The sequence below is a fragment of the Neoarius graeffei genome, chromosome 14, assembly GCF_027579695.1.
Source record: "Neoarius graeffei isolate fNeoGra1 chromosome 14, fNeoGra1.pri, whole genome shotgun sequence".
Taxonomy (NCBI): domain Eukaryota; kingdom Metazoa; phylum Chordata; class Actinopteri; order Siluriformes; family Ariidae; genus Neoarius; species Neoarius graeffei.
In genome coordinates, this window is record NC_083582.1 from 64,263,442 (window position 1) to 64,287,726 (window position 24,285).

At 45.1% G+C, this 24,285-nt stretch overlaps 1 protein-coding gene across 1 annotated transcript in view; it reads left to right on the forward strand.

Moving 5' to 3' along the window:
- The first annotated feature begins 6,461 nt into the window (after positions 1-6,461).
- The window catches only part of glud1b (glutamate dehydrogenase 1b), a 62,988-nt gene continuing 45,164 nt past the window's right edge, over positions 6,462-24,285 (forward strand). Inside the window, exons 1-4 of the mRNA XM_060940232.1 lie at positions 6,462-7,033; positions 13,809-13,889; positions 21,472-21,527; positions 24,048-24,111. Coding sequence (XP_060796215.1) covers positions 6,637-7,033; positions 13,809-13,889; positions 21,472-21,527; positions 24,048-24,111 — 598 coding nt within the window. The 5' untranslated portion in view covers positions 6,462-6,636. The remainder of the gene's footprint in view (positions 7,034-13,808; positions 13,890-21,471; positions 21,528-24,047; positions 24,112-24,285) is intronic.

Below are 24,285 nucleotides of genomic sequence, written 5' to 3' on the forward strand. Positions count from 1 at the left end.
GTTAAAAAAAAAAAAAGTTAGAAAAATTACAGTGGGCGCTTTTCTAATATTCTTATGCGGCTATTGAAAAAATGTATGGTCCGACAAAAGGAGGGGTCACAGGCACCCCAGGACCCCCACCCCAGCTACACCCCTGGAAGGGCAGTATAAGTGACAAGCTGAGAAACTAAAGTGCATATTCTGGACCAATTTTGTTTTTGTTTTTTATCTGAACGTATGTCCCTCTACACACTCATCCAGAAGGGTAATTTTGCACAAGGCCATCTGTCTACAGCAGAAAAAAATAAAATAACAAAACGCGTCTGGAAAAATCCCAAGGGAGTCTGGAGCCAGATTCGTGACGTTACCTGCGGAAGCGCCAGCAGGCTGCGAGAGCTTTGCACGGTTTCAGTGTACAGCCTGTGTAGACCAAGCGCTCCCATTTCTCTCTCATTGTCCGGTCTTTTGGGAAACGATGAGTACTAATCCCGTCAAGATTGGTGTTGCTACACCCTCCTACGATACATCTGTTAACCATTTTAATAATTACGTGATAACGTTGAAGAAATTTGCAGAAAACCACCAGGTCGTTTTCTCATAAACAAACCAGCGCTGACGTAGGATTCAGAAGGAGGCGTCCCTCACATGACGTCACGAAAATCAATGTTTGCCAGGAAATCCAAATGGCAAGTTTTTTCAGAGGCGGACCAATTCGCCTCAAATGGCTTGATTTCAACTGAATTTTTCTGGTATTGCGCAAGGTAAAAAACTTGCACAAAATGCAAAATGTGACAGATATTTGACCAAAGTTTAATATAAAATAGGAGAATTACATTGATCTTGCTCCTGAATTTACCCGTGATATGCACTTTAAGGTTGTGCTAAGAGGGTATAGTAAATCCTGTCTAATGCAATATGAATGTGAAGCTGCCTGCAAAGAGTTTCAGACACACAGACAATCTACAAAAGGTGAAAACTCATCCCAAGCCTCCCTCCTTCCCGCTCTCCCCTGCTAGATTAGATTAGATTAGATTAGATTAGATTAGATTAGATTAGATTAGATTAGATTAGATAGAACTTTATTGATCTCTTGGGAGGATTCCCTCAGGGAAATTAAGATTCCAGTAGCATCATTACAGGATAAACAGAGAATAGAAATAGAGAAAAAAACTTCTAGATAAATTAAATTAAGTATTTACATATACAAATATAAAAAAGAATAAGATATGGGGAAGGGGGGGGGGGGAGGGGCCAGCAGGAGAGATATTGCACTTTATATTGCACATTGTCCAGTACTGCTTATTGTCAGGCTAGGCTACTGCTCCTTCCCGTCCTCTGTCCTCCTGTTCCCCCTCCTCCCCCCCAGAGAGGAGTTGTACAGTCTGATGGCGTGAGGGACAAAGGAGTTTTTAAGTCTGTTCGTCCTGCACTTGAGAAGGAGCATTCTGTCACTTAACAGGCTCCTCTGGTTGCTGATGACGGTGTGCAGAGGGTGACTGGGATCGTCCATGATGCTCAACAGTTTGTCCATAGTCCTCTTCTCTGCCACCATCACCAGAGAGTCCAGCTTCATGCCGACCACAGAGCCGGCCCGCCTGATCAGTTTGTCCAGCCTGGATGTGTCCTTCTTTATGGTGTAAAACAGGACACTGATAGAACATCCACAGGAGTTTCCTGCAGATGTTAAAGGACCGCAGCCTCCTCAGGAAGTATAGCCTGCTCTGTCCCTTCCTGTATAAGTGATTGGTATTGCAAGTCCAGTCCAGCTTGCTGTCCAGCCACAGCCCAACACCATGGGCGTCACCACCATTGAATGTGAAGGGGGCGTGTCCCTTTCACATTTCATAATTCTTTGTTTGGACCCCCCACATTTAACATAAAATATTAGTTCACCCAGTGCCGTTTCTATTACTTTGTGAAAGAATCCATTCCACTTCATCGATAACAGAATACACATTCCACTGAAAATCCACTCCGGGTTTTCCGGGCGTTACACTCTAAAAAATAAAGGTGCTTCAGTGGTTCTTCAAATCTCTGGATGGTTCCATGGAGAGTCAAAACTCTGTGATGAACTATTACATTATGCGAAAGGTTCTTCACATTGGAAATGGTTCTTCAGAGCCTGGCATTCTCTTACCATTTGCTGGTCAATGCACATAGGCTATGTTTACACAAATCTGTCTTCACTGCTCAAACAAATGGTTTAAATGGTTCTTTAAAGAACTGTTGCATGAATGGTTCTTTGAAGCCCTGAAAAAGGTTCTTCTATGGCATCGCCCTGAAGAACCGGTACTGGCCCCATTATTTTTTAGAGTGTACCTACAACAACTCACCGCGCACAGGTGAAGTGAATCTCAGCGCGAGCAGAGAAATGTTGGTGCAGCTGCTCGAAAGTAGAGGCGGTGACGTCAGCCCCATTGCCACCTCACAATGTCTAGCTTTTGCTAAAACCTTATTCTTTTGTTATATGCCCTCAAAATTAACCCTAGGCCATGTTAATGTTCAACTAAACAATGAAATAAGCTTAGCCTAATGGGGTATTCTTGGTTGATGATGAATTGTTTGCAATGGACATAAGGACATTCTTTACAAAGAAGTGGAAAGTACAGGTTTTTTTTTTTGTCCCAATGGAAATGTTAGTGCAGTCAGCTGGCTAGTCAATATTAGGAGATGTATCAGCTAGCTTAATGTTAGCTATCATTTAATTCAAACCCAGTAGGCCTGCCTTACTGTAATGCCAAGAATGAGGTCAAGTCTGCTCTGATGATATTTATTGATTCCCTGTTGTGATTTGAAGAACTTGTTTTGTCTGGTCTTCGCCAGTTTTCTGGAAAGTAACATGGGAAATCAGTGTATGGGGAAGGAATAGTAGAAAGGAAAGCAATGGAGAGAGATGGATGTTATTCCAGGTGGATTGTGAAGGAAAGGGGGATAAAAGTTATGAAGTGGTAGAAATTGTGGTGGCACCAATGTAAGAAGGAGTTATATCTATAAATCTATTTGTTATACTAATCTGTAAATGTTACTGTAGTACCACCATTGCATGTAGGTTGACAAAACTGCAGTTGTTCATCTTGTGAAGTTCTCTTTTATGTGTCGCTGCTTGACATTGTAATTTTGTGTTATGAAGACTGCATGATGCCGTGTCATTTTTGTTATGAGTATCACTAAATCAGAAAAAAGTAAAATGCACCCACTAAAGTCACTGTTGGTGGTGAACGAAATTGCACCTGTTCATTGCGTGAAGTTATTTTTTATGTGTCACCATTGCTTGACACAGCGTGATTTTGTGTTAAAGTTTGCATGATGGGCGGCACGGTGGTGTAGTGGTTAGCGCTGTCGCCTCATAGCAAGAAGGTCCGGGTTCGAGCCCCGGGGCCGGCGAGGGCCTTTCTGTGTGGAGTTTGCATGTTCTCCCCGTGTCCGCATGGGTTTCCTCCGGGTGCTCCGGTTTCCCCCACAGTCCAAAACATGCAGGTTAGGTTAACTGGTGACTCTAAATTGACCGTAAGTGTGAATGTGAGTGTGAATGGTTGTCTGTGTCTATGTGTCAGCCCTGTGATGACCTGGCGACTTGTCCAGGGTGTACCCCGCCTTTCGCCCGTAGTCAGTCAGCTGGGATAGGCTCCAGCTTGCCTGCGACCCTGTCAGGATAAAGCGGCTAGAGATAATGAGATGAGAGTATGCATGATGCCATGTCATGCCCGGTCATTGTGTGAAATTATCTCATCTCATCTCATTATCTCTCAGAGACTCAGATTGTTGGCGCACCCACGTCTAAGACGCACTATTTCGAATAATGAACGCATTGTCAAGAGGGGTAGGGGCCAATATGGACGCGAGCATTTTATACCCTATTTGGGACGTTTCGTGGCGTATTACTTGACTTCATGGTCTCAGTATCGAAAATCTTGCACAAATATGCAACTTCCAACATAATTATCTGGATATTCAACAGATTTCAGCATCAGATGAATTTGTTTTGACCACCGCCATATTGAATATACGTCGGACCCATTCGGACCCGTTCGTGTATTTACGCCGCCCTGTTTGTAGTGTCCCAAGCGAGTAAAACCTGATCCAAGTCTTTCGCCACATGGCGTCTTATGGTCTATGTACGAATATTCGAAAGAGACAAGAAAACATGGATAAGAAAAAAAAAGAAAAATACATCTATTTTGTCATTCTTCGGCAAAAAGAGAGTACATTCACCTGAAAAAACTGATACCCCTGATACCCAAGGTAATTAGTCATACTAGATTTACAACAACAACTTTGAATTCCAAAATATTGCCACTGATTAAACAATATCTCAATATATTTGGTTGAAGCACTGATTTTTGTCATCTACATTGCTTCATATGGCTTCTAATACCAAAAAAAAAACCAGAATTGAGAAGAAAAAAATAGCCCCTGGGCTGCCCCAGCTGTTCATTGGGCTCGCTTCGCTCACTAGGTTCGCTTCAACTGAAGGATAATCACTGGGCCCCCCATTGTAGAAATGGGCCCCTGTTTTTTCCCCAGGAGGGGCCCTATGGGCCCCTTGACCTGCAAAACAATCTGAGTCTGATCTCTAGCTGCTTTATCCTGTTCTACAGGGTCGCAGGCAAGCTGGAGCCTATCCCAGCTGACTACGGGCGAAAGGCGGGGTACACCCCCCTTACAAAAATTAACCATGGTTTTACTATGGAAACTAACCATGGTTTTACCATGGTTTATAGTTATTCATGGTTTTTTGGGTAACCATGAAAACCATGGTTCATGACTATGGTTTAACCATGGTTTCACTATGGTATAATCTTTGCACCCAATCGTTTCAACCCAATTGTTTGGGCTAAGATAACCTAGTGTTGAGTTCGTGCAATATTAGCCCAGTGGTTGGGTTAAAGTTGAGTTATTTTTGACTCAGTATTTTTAGAGTGTATTATTATTGTTGTTGTTTAGGATGTACTACATGCATTTTACCTCAATGTTCACTTATTTTTAGGTTTTAAGTACATGTTAATGTATCTGGGCTGTTAATCGAGATCCTTCTCTACAGCATTGACTGTTGGACGAAAGCATGATAATACTACAGTTAGTGCATCCTTTTAAAAACCATACTATCCCTTTTTAAACTAATTTCATAGTTACTATGACCTATTACACATACAACTATGATGCTACCACAGCTACTGCAGTACTATGGATAAACCACAGTAATACTATGGTTGGTTCATAGTACTTAGAATCACCATGAAATACCATAGTAGAACCATGGTTACTACCATGGATGAACCTTATGCCGCTTTTCCACTACAAACGCGGCTGAGTCGGGCTGAGCCGTGCCGTGCTGAGTCGGGCTGAGCGGGGCTGTTGGAGTTGCATTTCGACTACAACCGCGCTGAACCGTGCTGGCTGGAAGTGGGTGGACACATTGGGTGGAGTTAGCGAAAGTGGGTGGACGTCACGTGATGTCGTTAAGCAGCGCAAACAGTGACATCAGTGATCTTTTAAGCGGTAGTCTCACGACCTGGATAGTAAACAATAAACATGGAGGACATGGAGTCGTTAGTGTTGCTGGTCTTGGTGCTGTGGCTTGTTGTCACTGACAACGCCAACAGATACTGGCAAGAGCGTATAGATGAGGCGAGGCGCATAAGGCTTCATAATTCTCGTAATTCTCCTTCTTCCAGGTTTGCGGTGTTTACAGATCCCAGCGTGCTCGCGGGGCGTGTGTGGGCATGTGAGGACACGCCTCCTCACCAATCAGTGCACAGGGGAGTGTCTGCTCACGCCCCTAGCCTCACTAGGCACGGTTTGGCTCGCTTCAGCCCCACTCCAAAACGGTGCGAGTTTTAGGGGCTAAGCAGGGCTGAAGCGAGCTGAGTCGTGCTGTTTTTTGGTAGTCGAAACGCGAGCCGTGTCGGGCTGAAGCGAGCTGAAAAAGGGTAGTGGAAAAGGGCCAATAGTAATAATATGGTTGGTTCATAGTACTTAGAATAACCATGAGATACCATGGTAGAATCATGGTCACTACATAAAAACCATGGTAAAACCATAGTAAACCATGGTAGATTTTCGTAAGGGCCTGGACAAGTCGCCAAGTCATCACAGGGCCGACACATAGACACAGACAACCATTCACACTCACGGTCAACTGAACATGCAAACTCCACACAGAAAGGCCCTCACCGGCTGCTGGGCTCGAACCCGGACCTTCTTGCTATGAGGCGACAGCGCTAACCACTACACCACCGTGCCACCCTGGAAATGGCATCTAATTAATACAAAATGTTCTGAAGGAGGACCCCCAGCCAGTGTGTCCCCCCCCCCATTAAAAACGCTTCTGACGCCCCTGCCCATGAAGAACCAGATGTGATGATCAGGTGCCCAGTGTATCAGGGACAAGTACTAATCCTGAACAGACTCGTCGCCTAGTGCCCTTAGTGCTGAGTGCACTCGCTCTGCACACTTCACAGTGCCTTTTAAGGCGAGGTGGGATGGCGCGAGCGCTGTCATTCCAATACTGGACGCGGCTCGTGCGGTCCTTGTTCATTTTCCCCTCAGGTTAGCATCATTAGCAGGCCTCTTTTTTTATTATTATTATTTTATTTTCTTTAAATCCCATTGTTTATTTTACTCTTTTCTCATAAACCCCGACTTTCCCTGGTCGGAATGTACCGCTATTTCGGAGAGCTTGTGAGCCGCGGGGCGGGCAGCGCTCTGGCGGCGGGCTGTGTGGAAGCAGCGCTGCCGGCTTCAGCATCCGTCGTGCGGCTGAGGCGCTACAGCGACGCCGCGGATAAAGAGGACGACCCCAACTTCTTCAGGATGGTGGAGGGATTCTTCAACCGCGGCGCCGCCATCGTAGAAAACAAGCTAGTGGAGGACCTGAAGACCAGAGAGACACCCGAGCAGAAGAGACACCGAGTCCGGGGGATCCTCAAGATCATCAAGCCGTGTAACCACGTCCTCAGTGTGTCTTTCCCTATCAAGAGAGACAACGGGGAGTGGGAGGTTATCGAGGGCTACCGGGCACAGCACAGCCAACACAGGACTCCCTGCAAAGGAGGTACAACACGTCTATTTACTTATTTAATGATTTATGTACTTATTTTTTTTTTACAAATATATTCACATCTCCGCTGTTTTGCTTTAGTTTAAGCCATAATCTCAAGCATATAGCCAGCCGTCAGGCAATGCAAGGAAATATTTCCAAATTGATCCTCACGCACTATATTCGAACACTACTTAGGCTATGACATATAACGGGTTGTACGCCTTACACTAGTGCACTCAATTTTCAATAAAGGCCAATCAGGACGCGTCCAGAAGCTCTCTGCTACTTCCTGCAGAACTAGCTGAGTATTTTTAGGAATTAGTCAAACAGCTTTGTTTTTAATCACTGCAGTGTTGTTGTTGAGATTTGCACTCAATTTTATATAGTTGTTTAAAAAGTTAGTTTTTACACTGTTACACTGTCCATATAACATTCTTTGTGTCATATAGCCTAATCCCTTTCTTTTCCTCATAAATATATATACGCTACCGTTCAAAAGTTTGGGGTCACCCAGACAATTTTGTGTTTTCCATGAAAAGTCACACTTTTATTTACCACCATAAGTTGTAAAATGAATAGAAAATATAGTCAAGACATTTTTCTGGCCATTTTGAGCATTTAATCGACCCCACAAATGTGATGCTCCAGAAACTCAATCTGCTCAAAGGAAGGTCAGTTTTATAGCTTCTCTAAAGAGCTCAACTGTTTTCAGCTGTGCTAACATGATTGTACAAGGGTTTTCTAATCATCCATTAGCCTTCTGAGGCAATGAGCAAACACATTGTACCATTAGAACACTGGAGTGAGAGTTGCTGGAAATGGGCCTCTATACACCTATGGAGATATTGCACCAAAAACCAGACATTTGCAGCTAGAATAGTCATTTACCACATTAGCAATGTATAGAGTGGATTTCTGATTAGTTTAAAGTGATCTTCATTGAAAAGAACAGTGCTTTTCTTTCAAAAATAAGGACATTTCAAAGTGACCCCAAACTTTTGAACGGTAGTGTAGATCATCTCATTATCTCTAGCCGCTTTATCCTGTGTGGGGTCGCAGACAAGCTGGAGCCTATCCCAGCTGACTATGGGTGAGAGATGGAGTACACCCTGGACAAGTCGCCAGGTCATCACAGGGCTGACACACAGAGACAAATAATAATCCACACTCACGGTCAATTTAGAGCCACCAATTAGCCTAACCTGCATGTCTTTGGACTGTGCGGGAAACCGGAGCACCCGGAGGAAACCCATGTGAGCACGGGGAGAACATGCAAACTCTACACAGAAAGGCCCTCGTCAGTCGCTGGGCTCGAACCCAGGACCTTCTTGCTGTGAGGCGACAGTGCTAACCAGTCCATGTGTTAGTATGTGTAACGTAAATTAAAGTATCCTAGAATTGAGAGAAACAGTTCCATCCATCCATTGTCTATAGCCGCTTATCCTGTCCGACAGGGTCGCAGACAAGCTGGAGCCTATCCCAGCTGACTATGGGTGAGAGATGGGGTACACCCTGGACAAGTCGCCAGGTTATCGCAGGGCTGACACATAGAAACAAATGACTTGGTCAATTTAGAGCCACCAGTTAGCCTAACCTGCATGTCTTTGGGCTGTGGGGAAAACCGGAGCAGCCAGAGGAAACCCATGTGGGCACAGGGAGAACATGCAAACTCCACACAGAAAGGCCCTCGTCGGCCGCTGGGCTTGAACCCAGGACCTTCTTGCTGTGAGGTGACCGTGCTAACCACTACACCACTGTGCCATCCTTTATCATAAATATGTGCAAGTTAAAAATTTTTTGCAGATGACACAAAGATGTTCCGCCCAGTCTGTCATGTGTAAATGTGAACTGCTCCAACAAGACCTTTCTAGTCTACAAAGATGGGCAGGAAAGTGGCAGTTGTGCTTCCATCCTGACAAATGTACAGTGATGTGAATTGGTTCAGGGCATTCTGACTACACGTATACCATGACCGATAAAACAAGAATGGTGCCGTTAACCTTCACACAACAGGAAAAAGATCTGGGGATTCTGGTGGACAACGAGCTCAGTTTTGAGAACCGTATAGCAGCTATAGTCTCAAAAGCCAACCAGATTGCAGGACTTATGTGAGATCATTTGAGTCCATGGATAAAGATGTCTTCTTTCTCCGGTACAAGTCACTGATACGCCCACGTCTTGAGTATGGTGCCCCAATATGGTCACCCTACGTGACGTGGAAATTGGCGGAACGGATTGAGAGTGTTCAGAGACGTGCCACAAAACGAGTACCTGGACTAAGGGATCTTCCATATGAGGACTGACTGAAAGCTCTTAAGCTACCTACATTAGTGTACCGCAGACTATGAGGCAATATGATAAACACCTATAAATATGTACATGGAAAAATACAATGCAAAGACATGCATAACAGGAATGAAGACAAACACCAAGACAAGAGGGCATAGTCTACAACTGAAAAAGAACACTGTCAAGAGCAACAAACGACTTCAGCAACTGAGCGGTCTGTTGGTGGAATAATCTGCCTGAGACAGTTGTTACAGCACCAAACGTTAATGTATTTAAAGCACAGTTGAACAAACATATGGAGAACCATCCCATGGTATACAACCGTAGGGCGGTAGACAACCTACAGAGACCTGAAAGGACAGTCAACTGAAAATAGGAGCAGCTCAACTTTGAATACTACAATTCCTACCCAGCCGAAAGACTCTACGTTTATAAACCTGACTGTCATGAGACAAGGACATGGAGTTGTCCTTATAGCACTGAAGAGCTACAAGACTGCTTCCAAAATGCCTTAAACTCAATTCAAAACAAACCATCCATCCATCTTCTACCACTTATCTGGATCCAGGTCGCGGGGGCGGCAGCCTAAGTAGAGCAGCCCAGACTTCCCTCTCCCCGGCCACCTCCACCAGCTCTTCTGGGGGAATACCGAGGCGTTTCCCGGCCAGCCGAGAGATGTAATCTCTCCAGCATGTCCTGGGTCTGCCCCAGGGTCTCCTCCCGGTGGGGCATGCCCAGAAAACCTCCCTTGGGAGGCATCCGGGGGCATCCTAACAAGGTGCCCAAACCACCTCAACTGACTCCTTTCGATGTGGAGGAGCAGTGGTTCTACTCTGAGTCTCTCTCGAATGACCAAGTTTCTCACCCTGTCTATAAGGGAGAGCCCAGCCACCCTGTGGAGAAAACTCATTTCTACCGCTTGTATCCGCGATCTCATTCTTTCGGTCACTTTTCGTGACCATAGGTGAGAGTGGGAACGTAGATGGACCAGTAAATTGAGAGCTTTGCCTTTTGACTCGGCTCTCTCTTTACTACAGCAGACCGGTTTAGCGTCCACATCACTGCTGACGCTGCCCCGATCCGTCTGTCCAACTCCTGCTCCCCCTTACCCTCACTCGTGAACAAAACCCCGAGATACTTAAACTCCTCTACTTTAGGTAGCAATTCCCCCCTGACCTGGAGTAGGTACTCCACTCGTTTCCGGCTGAGCGCCATGGCCATAGAGGTGCTGATCCTAATCCCAGCCGTTTCGCAAACCAAACCAAACAAAAAAATCCTCAATCCTATCCCTTCATAAGGGGACACTTGAGTAAAGCCTGGGTCATAACCGGACGTACGATTTTTTTGGCTGTGCGATTTTTGGCGTTTCCCCAATCGCTGCGTTTTTTTTGTTCGTGGAGAAAGATGCACGTTGGCCTTAAGTTTGTCTTGCAACCTGAAAAAAAACCGCAAGTGCCCGTAGAGTTTGTTTGACATGACAAAGAACCTCTGTGGCCAGTCTACGGCTCGTAAAATCAGCACGTCACACACGCGCCCTCCGTGCGTTTTTTGCGTTTTTTGCACGTAGACCGGCCGTAGGAGCACGTACGGCCGGTTGTGACCGAGGCTTAAGACTTGGTTGGGTGTGCGTGTGTGAGTGTTTAATGACTGCATTGATTGATATGAGACCACTGAGATCAGGTACAGTAAACTATGACTGGACAGAACACTGCTAAAATGCATGTCGGCCATCCGTTACGCAGCATTAATACATCATACATCAGTCCAGAACTAGCTTGCTCTTGTGTCCTTCAGACTCTGTCACTGTTAATAACTCAGTGTATGCCGTTCACTGCAATAGGGAGATGTGTAATACTGTTGCACTAATGTTTAGGAACAGTGGTTGCATTCCCGTGCACGAGGATATGAAGTGAAGGAAGAACACCGCAATGGGTTGTGAGTAAAATTAGAGTGGAGGACATGACGTAGGTTGTCCAGAGGATGTTTGTGCAAGGGTGGGTCGGGGAAGAGTATTGGCTCAGGCACTCGTATTCATCAGCTGCATGACATAAGTGCATTTGTATCCAGAGTGCCTTGGATTGCATGGGCGTCTGGCTCACGAAGGGAATCGTTTCCATGTTCAGGGCAGATTACGTTAGAGTTTTCTAGCTGGTGAAAATGACCTAAAGATTATTTTCAGGTTTGACTGTGTCCTGAACTGAGTTTTGTAAATCGGACTGTTCAGGGCAGAAGAGAAGCCAGACAGACCTTAAATACTGTTTGGCTATTGTGTACAAATAGCTGTTAATTGTATTCCTGTAATCTTTTAATTATATAGGTACTGTTGATGGCTGACTGGCTCATTGTGGGTCTGTGAAAAGATCGTACAATATATCATTACGTGCCTAATAATGAATAATAGTGAAAAGTCTGCGTCTGGAATTCATTCTGTAGCTCAAGTGCTTTCACACTTGTCTGCACAATAATTGTGCTTTGTATAATGGAATCGTGGCTGAATCACAAAGTAATGTCCTCAGTTTTCAAAGTACTGGTAGTCCGCATGGAGATCAGGCTGCTGTTTCTGTTCTGTTCTTCCTATTAACCTCGTTCAAAAGAATACATGGTCATAGTGATTATTTTTTCTTTCTCTCTGTCATCAGGCTTTTTACAAAGCAGCTGCTGTTACAGGAGTCACCATTATTTAGCATAAGGACATTTCTTTTAGTGTGATTACTGTGCTGATTGCAGCAGTTACACGAAGATGATTTAAAGAGGAGCTGAAGTCATTTTTAAACTTGCTTTATTTCTTAATTAACGTGTTATTCAATTACGTTTTCGGTTTTATTAACCTTATATCGTGACTCGTATTGGTATATTACGCGGTTCTTAGCCATGTTGAATGTAGTTCGTTTGGTCCACGGCAGGCGTCGCTTATCTGCGCAATGTTCACGAGACTTGTGCGAGACTTCAAACGTGAAGTGTCAGCGCTGCCATTTTGGAAACTCTGTACACAGTGGCCAGATTGCCATATCGTTCCAATTTAGATTAATTTTGAGATTTGCCAGCTTCATCAGTGATGGAGATTATTCCATACAACTTCAAACCAACATGGAGTAGAGAAGAGTTGGAAAGACGACAGGATAAGGACTCGTCCGTCGTGCTGGTATTTACGTCATTACTGTCGCACAATTAAAACGTGCCAGATCAGGTGGCTGGTGGGTTTTCAAAATAATAAATACATGCATGTATTTTTGTGACAAGTACATATTATACTGAGCGCATTTCCCACATAATCCTCAAAGGTTTCGGGCAGCACTACAAAATGGCGTCCCAATAAATAGTGTCCTGTATAGTGAGTAAGGAGCGATTTCGGACACAGGGAAAACTTCTGGCTTGATTACGTCAGCATTCGAAAGAGGGCGCGCGCGTCTTTTGACAACATTGGCAGATGTTGGTCACTTTGATTTCTGCTGTATGTTTTCCTTCCGTCCTATGATGTCTCGCACAGGACTCAGTGAATCTCGTTTACGGCCGTTGCTTTGACATATGGACTGATATATTACAGAGCATATTTCAAACACTCATAACTTGCTATAGCAGTGACAAAATAGCAATCAAAAATGCATTCCTATATTTAATAAAATGAGATGTAGAATTTTAATAATAAAAAATTTGCCGTCAGTTCCCCTTTAATTAGAGTGAGATATTAGTCCAGTTATATCATAACCGTACTTAAAGGAGAACTGAAGGCAATTTTTTTTATTATCAAAATTCTATTTCGCTCATTTTATTAAATATAGGAATGCATTTTTTATCGCTATTTTGTCGCTGCTATAGCAAGTTGAGTGTTTGAAATATGCTCTGTAATATATCAGTCCATATGTCAAAGCAATGGCCGTAAACGAGATTCGTCGAAACCTGTGCGAGACATCGTAGGACGGAAGTAAAACGTACAGCGGAAATCAAAGTGACCAACATCTGCCAATGTTGTCAAAAGACCCGCGCGCCCTCTTTCGAATGCTGACGTAATCAAGCCAAAAGTTTTGTTTGTTTTGATAGCAATCAGGAAAGTTTGAAAAAAGTAAGCAGTAATCGTCATTTAAACTCGTTTTTGTGCAATATTTTGTTTGGGAAAACAGTTTTCAAAATGACAGCACTGACACCTGGCTGACACTTCACGTTTCGAAGTCTTGCGCAAGTCTTGTGAAGATCGCACGGATAAGCGACGCCTGCCGTGGACCAAACGAACTAAATTCAACATGGCTAAAAACCGAATAGGCCGATAAGTATAATATTTAATTGCAATTAGTTGCCAATACAAGTCACGATATAAGGTTACTAAAACCGAAAATGTAATTGAATAACATGTTAATTAAGAAATAAAGCAAGTTTAAAAATTACTTCTGTTCCCTTTAACTTCGATATAAGCACAGATGAAAGTAGCAAAATGAAAATTCAGTCTTCAGTTTCACCTTAATAATACTGACTGTTCTGCGTTTCTGTTGTTGTGTTTTTGCAGGGATCCGGTACAGCATGGACGTGTCTGTGGATGAAGTCAAAGCCCTGGCCTCGTTGATGACCTATAAATGTGCTGTTGTGGGTAAGTGGCTCTACAATTATTCATTCGGTTCATTCATTATCAATACCGCTTATGAATTGTGGGTCATGAGTGAGCTGGAGCCAATCCCTATTGACTTCAGGTGAGAGGGTGGGGCACATGGTGGACAGGTCACCAGTCATGTCATGGGGCTAACACAGAGAGACAGACAGCCATTCACACTTGTGGGCAATTGATCTAATCCACATGTCTGTGAACTGTGGGAGGAACCCAGAGGAAACCCACACAGGTGTGGGGAAAACATGAGGGATTTGTTTCTGGCTTACAGGTGCTTCTGGTACTTGCATGGCGTGCAGCATACAACAGGAAACACCATATGAGTGCAACCCTATAGAAAAGTGAATACCATCACACTGCAATAAATGCACAGTCTTACATATATACTGTACAGTACTGTGCAAAAGTCTAAGGCACCCTATTTATTTCCTTACGAACTTTGTTATAGGTTTCTATTGTATGACTTCTTCATTATCGTGTCGGTACAAAAACATTTTAGCGTTCCAAACGTTCGTTAATTTTCCAGCACAAAATTAAATGTTACAGAAAAAAAAGGTTGTATCTGAGCAGCATTTTACACAAGAGTCCACTTTTCAGATTAAAAAAGAAAACATAATAAAGGCTGCTGGGTTTTGGTACAAAATTATGAAGCAAGTGTGACAAAGTGTCCAGAAGAACTGTGGCTGGATCTGTAAGATGCTCAGTAAAACCTACAGCTCATTTCCTTATAAAACTGCACTCATTGTACCTCAGACTACTCTTATTTTTTATTTTTTTAAAGCAAAGGGTTGTCTCACACCAAATATTGACTTTGTTTCATTTATTATGGCTTACTGTTTATAGTATTTTTATCCCCCGCTGTCCGAAAGGCCCGAAGGGAGATTATATCGTGGTGATTTCCGTCTGTCCATCCCAGGAAGGATGCTCACCTTCTGAAATCAACTCCTCTCATAATTTTTGGAGGAATTTCACAAAACTTGACAGGATTGTGTGTTATATGTCGGTAATACACAGATTGTAATTTCGTTAAATTCGGTCACATTTTACCAGAGTTACAGCCCTTGATTAACAAAATTAGAATTTGACAATTTCACGAGAGTGTGTTTTTCCTTCTGAAATCAACTCCTCTCACAATTTTTGGAAGAATTTCACGAAACTTGGTAAAAGGCATTGTTGTATGTCAGTACTACGTATATTGTAATTTTGTTCAATTCACTCACATTTTACGAGAGTTGCGGCCCTTGATTAACAACCTTGTACTTTCACAATTTCATGAAGGTGTGTTTTTCCTTCTGAAATCAACTCCTCTCACAATTTTTGGACGAATTTCTCGAAGCTTGGCAAAAGGCTTTGTTATATGACAGTTATACGCATATTGAAATTTCATTTAATTTGGGCAAATTTTACCAGAGTTATGCCCTTGATTATTAACAAACTTGTACTTTGGCAATTTCATCAAGGTGTGCTTGCTTTCTGAAATCAACTTCCCTCACAATTTTTATCCCCCGTTGGCCGAAAGGCCCGAAGGGGGATTATGTTGTGATGTCTGTCTGTCTGTCCATCTGTCCCGGGAAGGGTACTCACCTTCTGAAATCAACACTAACAGTTCCTGATGTGGGTGGAGCACAGAAGCACGGCAGGCGAGAGTTGATGCTTACGCAAACACTTTATTGAGCTTTCTTTCTTTCTTTCTTTCTTTCTTTCTTTCTTTCTTTCTTTCTTTCTTTCTTTCTTTCTTTCTTTCTTTCTTTCTTTCTTTCTTTCTTTCTTTCTTTCTTTCACTCACTCACTCACTCACACATGCGTTGTGGTCGGGGAGAGAGGGCCTTTTCTCTGCTCTATCTCTCCTTGTATGCTCCATCCCTATAACACACACACATACATTAATTGACAGCAGGTGGAATGACTTAGCCACTTACCTTCCCCGACCCCACCCTCCATTCACAGACTGCTGCTTGGCCACGCCCCCACTGCCACATACCCCCACCATCCGGCCTGAAGCTGACACCCCCCGACGGGACAGGAAGTCTGCCACCACCATCTGTGCCCCTGGCCTGTGGATCACCTCGAACTTAAATGACTGGAGGGCGAGATACCAATGGGTGATCCGCGCATTGGCATCTTTCGTGCGGTGGAGCCACTGGAGGGGCGCGTGGTCCGAACAGAGAGTGAAAGGGTGCCCCAGCAGGTAGTATCGGAGGGCGAGGACCGCCCACTTGATGGCAAGACACTCCTTCTCAATTGTGCTGTACTTGCTTTCGCACATCGACTGTTTCTGGCTGATGTACAGCACAGGGCGCTCCTCGCCCTCCACCTCCTGGGACAAAACGGCCCCCAGACCTCTGTCCGATGCATCAGTCTGCAAAATAAAGGGGAGAAAGAAGTCAGGGGAGTGTAAAAGTGGCCCCCCCACACAGTGCAGCTTTTACCTCAGAGAAGGCCTGTTGGCACTGCTCCGTCCACTGGACCGGATCTGGAGCCCCCTTTTTAGTGAGCTCTGTTAGCAGGCTGGTGACGTCCGAATAATTAGGTAGAAACCTACGATAATAGCAGGGGTGATAGCGTTCCGGCGCCGCGCCGGATTTCCGGCATACCGTGGCTGGGGGAAAAAAAAAAAATCTAGTTCGCCCATTGTCCTGTGTCATTCTGAGATGCGCAGATAGACAGTAAAGGGAATTCGGAATTCCCTTTACTGTCTATCTGCGCATCTCAGAATGACACAGGACAATGGGCGAACTAGATTTTTTTTTTCCCCAGCCACGGTACGCCGGAAATCCGGCGCGGCGCCGGAACGCTATCACCCCTGTAATAGCCAGCTAGCCCCAAGAACCGTCTCGCCTCCTCCTTGGTCTTGGGCCTCGGGCAGGCTGCAATCGCTGCAGTCTTGTTAATTTGGGGACACACCTGCCCATGGCCCAAGTGGAACCCCAGATACCATACTTCCACCCACCCAATCGCACACTTTTTTGGGTTAGCTGTGAGGCCCGCTCGCCTTAGCGACTTTAGAACGGCCCTCAGGTGTTCCAAGTGCCACGGCCAACCATGACTGTAGATTATGTCGTCTAGACAGGCGGCCGCATAGGCAGCGTGAGGGCGGAGGACCCTGTCCATAAGCCGCTGGAACATAGCGAGCACCCCAAATAATCCAAAAGGGAGCGTGACAAATTGGTGTAAACCAAACGGTGTGGAAAAGGCCGTTTTCTCTCTTTTTTAGATCCAGTGTTAAATAAAAGTAAGCAGCACCTAACCATTCAACTCATCAATGCGAGGCATTGGGTATGTGTCAAATTTAGACACTGCGTTGACCTTTCTATAGTCCACACAGAACCGGACTGACCCATTGGTCTTGGGAACCAGGACCACTGGGCTGCTCCAGTCACTGTGAGACTCCTCGATTATGCCCATTTCGAGCATGGCCTTGAGTTTGTCCCGAACCACCTTTTTTCTTGTGTTCGGCAAGCGGTAAGGGTGGCTACGCACTACCACCCCCGGGGGCGTTTCGATGTGCTGGTCTATGAGGTGGGTACGACCAGGAAGGGGCGAGAACACGTCGGAAAATTCCTCTTGCAAATTGGCTACCTGTGTGAGTTGGGCCAGTGAGATGTGGTCTCCACAAGGGACCGGAGTGGTCCGAGATGTTATCTTTTTCACCTCCGGCCCCAGCTCCGCCTTCTCCGGGACTACCGACGCCAACGCCACGGGGACCCCCTCATTCCAGCGTTTTGAAAAGGTTGAGGTGGTAGATTTGCAGTGCCCCGCCCCTATCCATTGGCTTCACCTCATAGTCGATGTCCCCGACTCGCCATGTGACCTTGAAGGGCCCTTGCCACTTGGCAACTAATTTGGAGCTTGATGTGGGCAATAATACGAGCACTTTGTCTCCCGGCATGAACACTCTCAGGTGCGTGCCCCGTCATACAGCCAGCTTTGACGTTCTTGTGCCTGCCACAAATTCTCCTGGGTTAGGTGTGTGAGGATGTGGAGTTTTGCGCGCAGGTCAAGAATGTACTGGATTTCGTTTTTACTAGGTGAAGGTCCCTCCTCCCAATTTTCCCGTAGCACGTCCAGAATGCCACGCGGCTTATGCCCATATAATAATTCAAAGGGAGAAAACCTCGTGGAGGCTTGCAGGACCTCTCGTACTGCGAATAACAGGGGCTCGAGCCACTTATCCCAATTACGCGCATCTTCACTTGCGAATTTCTGGATTATGTTATTGAGTGTTTAGTTAAATTGCTGTACTAAGCCATCCATTTGTGGGTGATGGACACTGGTGTGGATAGACTTAATCCCCAGTAACCCATACAGTTTGCGCAGTGTGCGTGACATAAAGTGCCTTGGTCTGTCAGGATTTCTTTCGGAATCTCGACCCGGGAGATAAAGTGGAAGAGTGCTTCTGGAAAACTGCGTGCTGAGATATTGTAGAGAGGCACTGCTTCCGGATATCGCGTTGCATAGTCCACCAGAACCAAAATAAAGCGATATCCCCGTGCTGACCAATCTAATGGCCCAACGAGATCCATTCCAATTCGCTCAAACGGGGTCTCAATTAGAGGAAGAGGGCGCAACGGTGCTTTTGGAGTGGCCGTGGGATTTACTAATTGGCATTCACGGCATGCTGCACACCACCGACGGACATCCCCACGAATCCCTGGCCAATAGAACCGGGCCATTATTCGGGCTAGTGTTTTAACTTGCCCCAAGTGTCCAGCCATGGGATTAAAGTGAGCCGCATAGAATATGAGTTCCCTACGGCTCTTTGGGATTAACAACTGGGTTATTCATTCATTAGTTTGAGTGTCCTGCGTCACTTGGTACAATCTATCTTTAATAATAGCAAAATAAGGGAAGGTCGGTGCCGTGCTTGGCTGAAGAGTTTGACCATTGATTACTCTCACTTGGTCAAACGCATGCCACAGAGTCTCGTCTTGCGACTGCTCTAACGGGAAATCCCCAAGGGAATACCCGAGAGAGGGAGGAGGAGTGAGCTGCTCCTCACTCTGACACGGTGTTGACATAGATGGCTTTGTGACAGCTTCTCCAGCCAATGCCACACCGGCATCTTTCCATGACCTACTAGTGCAGGACCCACTACGTGTTAAATATTCCATCAGTTTTTTTTAAACCCTGGCCAGTCAGTACCCAAAATCAACGAGTGGGTGAGACTAGGACTAACCACTGCCTTTACTCTATGCATTTGGCCCCGGAATGGAATACGAACAGACACTAAGGGATAATTGTGAACATCCCCGTGCACACAACACTTTCACCGCTTGTGCTCTCCCCAATGCCTCACCTTGCACCAGGCGTTGGTGAATTGAAGTCTGATTACAACCGGAATCCACTAAAGCGTGATATGCATCCCCTTGAATACTTACTGGTATGCGATACGTTCCAGCCCGATCGGGGGCGGTTTCTGGCACGTCAGAGATCCGGATTACAGTTCCCACCTCCTTTGTGGAGCTCTGACTCTGAAGATGCTCTGATTCCCTGCCGCGCCAGCACACTAGCCCACGGCTTTCCCTCTGCAATGGTGTTATGGGTGTCACTCAACCTGAGGGGGAGACAACACAGACACGGAAGAGGGAGATGGGAGGACACCACGGGTGCGACGGGCCAGCTGGGGAGGAGCCAGCCGCCGCTTCTGTGGCAGGGGAACGGGGTGAGGAGGGGGACGAGAGACGGGGGGAAAGAGAGAGAAGAGAAGGAGACGGGAGACACCTCGTCTGCCTGCCGTCGGAGCCACCTCCAGATGGTCCTCCGCCAGCTTGATGACTCGTTCCAGCGACGCCAGGCAATGGCACTGGACCCATTCCGCCGTTCCTTCCAGAAGCCGAGAGATCAACTGTTCCAGTGCCACCAGATCAATGATCTCATCAGCGTCGCGGTCTTCCGGCCTCAGCCACCGCCGGCAGGCGTCCTGGAGTTGCTGGCCGAATGCAAACGGCCGGCCGACCTTCTTCAATGCCAGCATCTGGAAGTGCTGGCGATGTTGCTCCGGGGAGCGGCCAAGCTGCTGCAGGACGGCTTTCCTCAGGTCAGCATACAGCTGTCAGCAGGGAGCTGCTGTGCTGCGAGCTGCAGCTGCACCTCGCCAGTCAGGAGCAGGAGGAGGTGCGCCGCGCGCTGCTCCAGCGGCCACCCCCATGCCTCGGCTGCTTGCTTGAAGAGAGCAAGGAACGCTTCCGGATCGTCCTGCAGTCCCATCTTCATGAGGGTGCCGGCAGCGGTGGTCGATGCCCCTGCTGACGCGAGCAGGTGCCGGAATGCCTGGTGATCTTCCAGCTGGGCCAGCATCAAGGCTTTGAAGCGTTGCTCCTGTTCCTTTCGGAGGGTGATCAGCACTTGATGCTGGTTCTGCTGGGCGGTAGCGAGAGCAAGGATGAGCTCTTCGAATGGGGAGGATTCCATGGGGTGGTTCCCTTCTGTGCTCCCGGGTTTTGGCACCACTGTAACAGTTCCTGATGTGGGTGGAGCACAGAAGCATGGCAGGCGAGAATTGATGTTTACACATACACTTTATTGAGCTTTTCTTCTTTCTTTCTTTCTTTCTTTCTTTCTCTCTCTCTCTCTCTCTCTCTCTCTCTCTCTCTCTCTCTCTCACTCACTCACTCACGTGTTGTGGTCGGGTAGAGAGGGCCTTTTCTCTGCCTTCTCTCTCCTTTTATGCTCCATCCCTGTAACTAATACACACACACTAATTGACAGCAGGTGGAATGACTTAGCTACTTACCTTCCCCGACCCCGCTCTTCATTCACTGACTGCTGCTTGGCCACGCCCCCACTACCACAAACTCCTCTTACAATTTTTGGAGGAATTTCACGAAACTTGGCAGGATTCTTTGTTATATGTCAGTAATACGCATATTACAATTTAATTCAATTCAGTCGCATTTTGCCAGAGTTGCCAGCGGGGGAAATTGTGCTCTCAGAGCACTCTTGTTTTTAATGTTGAAACATTTTATTTCATTATTTTTTAAGCCCTTTTTGGTCGACAGCATTTCTTTATATGTGCCTAAGAGTTTTTCACACTACTGTACGACAGAATTGTAGTGTACAGGTATTTGCAAAACAGGTGTGCAAACAAGTAAAAGTATATAAACCGTAATATATTACATTATAGCTCTAAATTGCAGTTATGCTTTATTCTCTGTTCCTGTGAGAGATCCAGCCTGTTGTTGTGCCGAGGAGGAGAATATGCAAACACTGATGAATTTGAACAAAATTAAGTTTGAGACAAAGCCTTCATTTAACTCTGTCACCTCACGGTTATCCACATCGAGAGAAAATAAAGTCATTAGCTGGATTCTATAATATCTTTAAGATGCAGTGCATCTCATGGCTGAAATGTTGCCCAGCAGCTTGTTGAGTTTTTGTTGAAGGTGCACACATGATAGAAACTTCGCTTGAACAGGATAAAATCCAAGATGGAAATAAGCTTTTTGGCTTTGGGCTGAATCCTGCATATTCTGTTGCAGCTCGTATGCAAACTTAGATACCATGTTATTGTCTGTGTACTGTTAATTATTTAAAAAAATATTTTAAAATGCTTGTAATTGTTCCCCAGATGTGCCATTTGGAGGTGCTAAAGCTGGAGTCAAAATCAACCCCAAAAATTTCTCTGTAAGTACAACACTCCAGGGATAGTACTGGAATACTAACCAATGCATGATTGTGTCAGTAGCCGTGTTGATAATATCTTTGTAAGAGTAATGTGTGGCCAGAGAAGGGTTCATCTGACTAGTTATGCTCACTGAGAGTTTAATTCCTGATGAACAATTGTACCTTTTCTCTGACTGTTTCCTTCAGTAGCTCTATGACTTGATGATAAATGATGGTATGGTGTCCAGGCATGTAATGATACATCATGTGATGATAAATCACAATACAAGTTTGACGATTCAGCTCAGTGAAATAAGAAATTAATTACAATTATTATCAAGCTGCATAATCGCTTAGTTTTTGCAAACTGTAATTGCGTGGTTTAGATAACATACAATAGCGGGAATACACGTGACTTCACTGTAGGCGGAAGTAACACAGCTCTAATGCAGTGAAAACACAAACCATCTAAAATGGGAAGGAGCTGTTGTGCGATTGACTGTACAGATTGATTGAACAAGAAATCAGAGCTCTCTTTGTACAGACTGCTGAAAGATAAAAGACAAGAAAAATGAAAGGAGTACAGATCTTCTTGAACGTTTATTAAGAACTGGCCTGTTTGTTATTAACTTTTTAAATAAAAGGAATATTTTAGTTAATAGGATATTATATTTTACGCCAACCTTTGCAAATGTGGGTAACTAATTGTTGGTTATTAAGCAAATGAAACAAAAGTGTCTTTTGGGGGTTTTTTTTACAAAAGGAATATTTGCATTAATAAAGAATAGGAACATATATGTTGCATTTTTTAGGAATAAAGTTTTCTTCATTTAATATTTTTTTTTCAAAAATATCGTGGGGGAAAATCGAATCGTGAACCCAGTATTGCGAATCGAATTGTGAATTGGGTGAATTGTTACATGCCTAATGATGTCTGTATAATGTCAAAAAAAAGTCAAAGTCCCTCCCATGCCAGGTCTTCCTAGGCAGTCTCCCGTTCCAGTACTAACCAGGCCCTTTAAGGTGCATTGGGCGGCGCCGATCTCCGTTTCTATATCGCTCACCTGTACAGCTAGGGTTACAGTGGGGGGCTAGTCCTATGGTAACTGCAAGAGTTTGACTCCCCACTTGAATCTGTATTGCAGCGTGCCTTGCCAGATAGCAGCATCCATCCTTTATCTGTAGCCGCTTATCCTGCTCTACAGGGTCGCAGGCAAGCTGGAGCCTATCCCAGCTGGCTATGGACGAGAGGCGGTGTCAAGTCATAGCGACAAACAACCATTCACACTCACGGTCAATTTAGAGCCACCAATTAGCCTAACCTGCATGTCTTTGGACTGTGGGGGAAACCGGAGCACCCGGAGGAAACCCACGCAGACATGGGGAGAACATCCACACAGAAAAGCCCTCGCCGGCTGCTGGGCTCAAACCCAGGACCTTCTTGCTGTGAGGTGACAGTGCTAACCACTACACCACCATGCCGCCCCAGATAGCAGCAGGTACCATTTTTCTGATGGTCTTTGGTATGACCCAACCGTGAGTAGAACTCTCAATCTCCCGGTCAAGAGTCAGACACACGAACCACTAGGCCAGCTCGCAGCGTCTGTATAATGTACATGTCTGTAATCCGAGTCTAAACTCAAAGCAGTTTGCTTTCTACAATCTGAATTTGTAACACAGATAATGTCGTCTTAGGTTCCATGTCCTGATTGTATTCCTGAATCCATAATGCAGGATAGTTATTGAGGTGAATTATTTGGGTAGACGTGTATCTCTTTATTTATTTATTAATTACAGCCGGTATTGTTCTTACTACTTTGACATAATGAAGGAAGCAGATTGCTGTTGGGATCAATATAGAGACAGAGGAGGTGCATTTAGACGACTTCCTCACCCTAAATGCATTTTCCAGTATCGCTCTCGAGATCGTCGTTATTAAGCCTCTGGTCTAAAGTACAGGCAGATGAATTTTGTATTTTATTTAGTTTGTAAAGCTTGAAAGCTAAGCATTTTGGAAATGAGAAACGATACAGTGCACACAACATTACATTACTAGCATTTAGCAGACACTTTTATCCAGAGCTTTGCTCAAGGGCACTTCAGCCATTCCTAGTGGTCCAGGGAATCAAACCGGCAACCTTTTAGTTCCAAAGCTGCTTCTCTAACCATTTGGCCATGGCTTCAACACGGTTAATTTTGGCAGAAACAACAGTAAAGGAGCTGCTCTCTGAAATGTTGCACTCTGCTTGCTAAGCAGTGTTTGTGCCCTTCAAAGTGAAAGTGCTGATCAGCGAGACGGTGGTTTTGCTTCTACAGCTTTATGGCTGAAGCACCAAAGCTGCCGGAACAAACTAGCTGGGTTTATTAGCTTTAGTATTTGACCTGACATACAAAGTGCAAACATGGCTTTCATATCTCGTATCACATTACTGTTTTATTTTTTTAATCTCCGTGAAAAGAAAATCTTAGCTGACAGTGATTTTGTTTGTTATTATTTGTATATGATTTCATTTTGCTAACTTGGTTGTTGGTGCTGTGTAGGACAACGAGTTGGAGAAAATCACAAGAAGGTTCACCATAGAGCTCGCCAAAAAGGGATTCATTGGTGAGTAGCATTAACACTGATGTTAGCTCTTAGTCAAACAAATGCTTTAGCAATCATTCAATTAACATTCCAGGTGGTGCCAAATCCATCCCAGTGGATTTATTGCTTAGCAAATAAGTCATGTTGCCCTTTAAGCCCTTCTTTGTTTGTAGACCAAGCTGCAACCCTGATGCA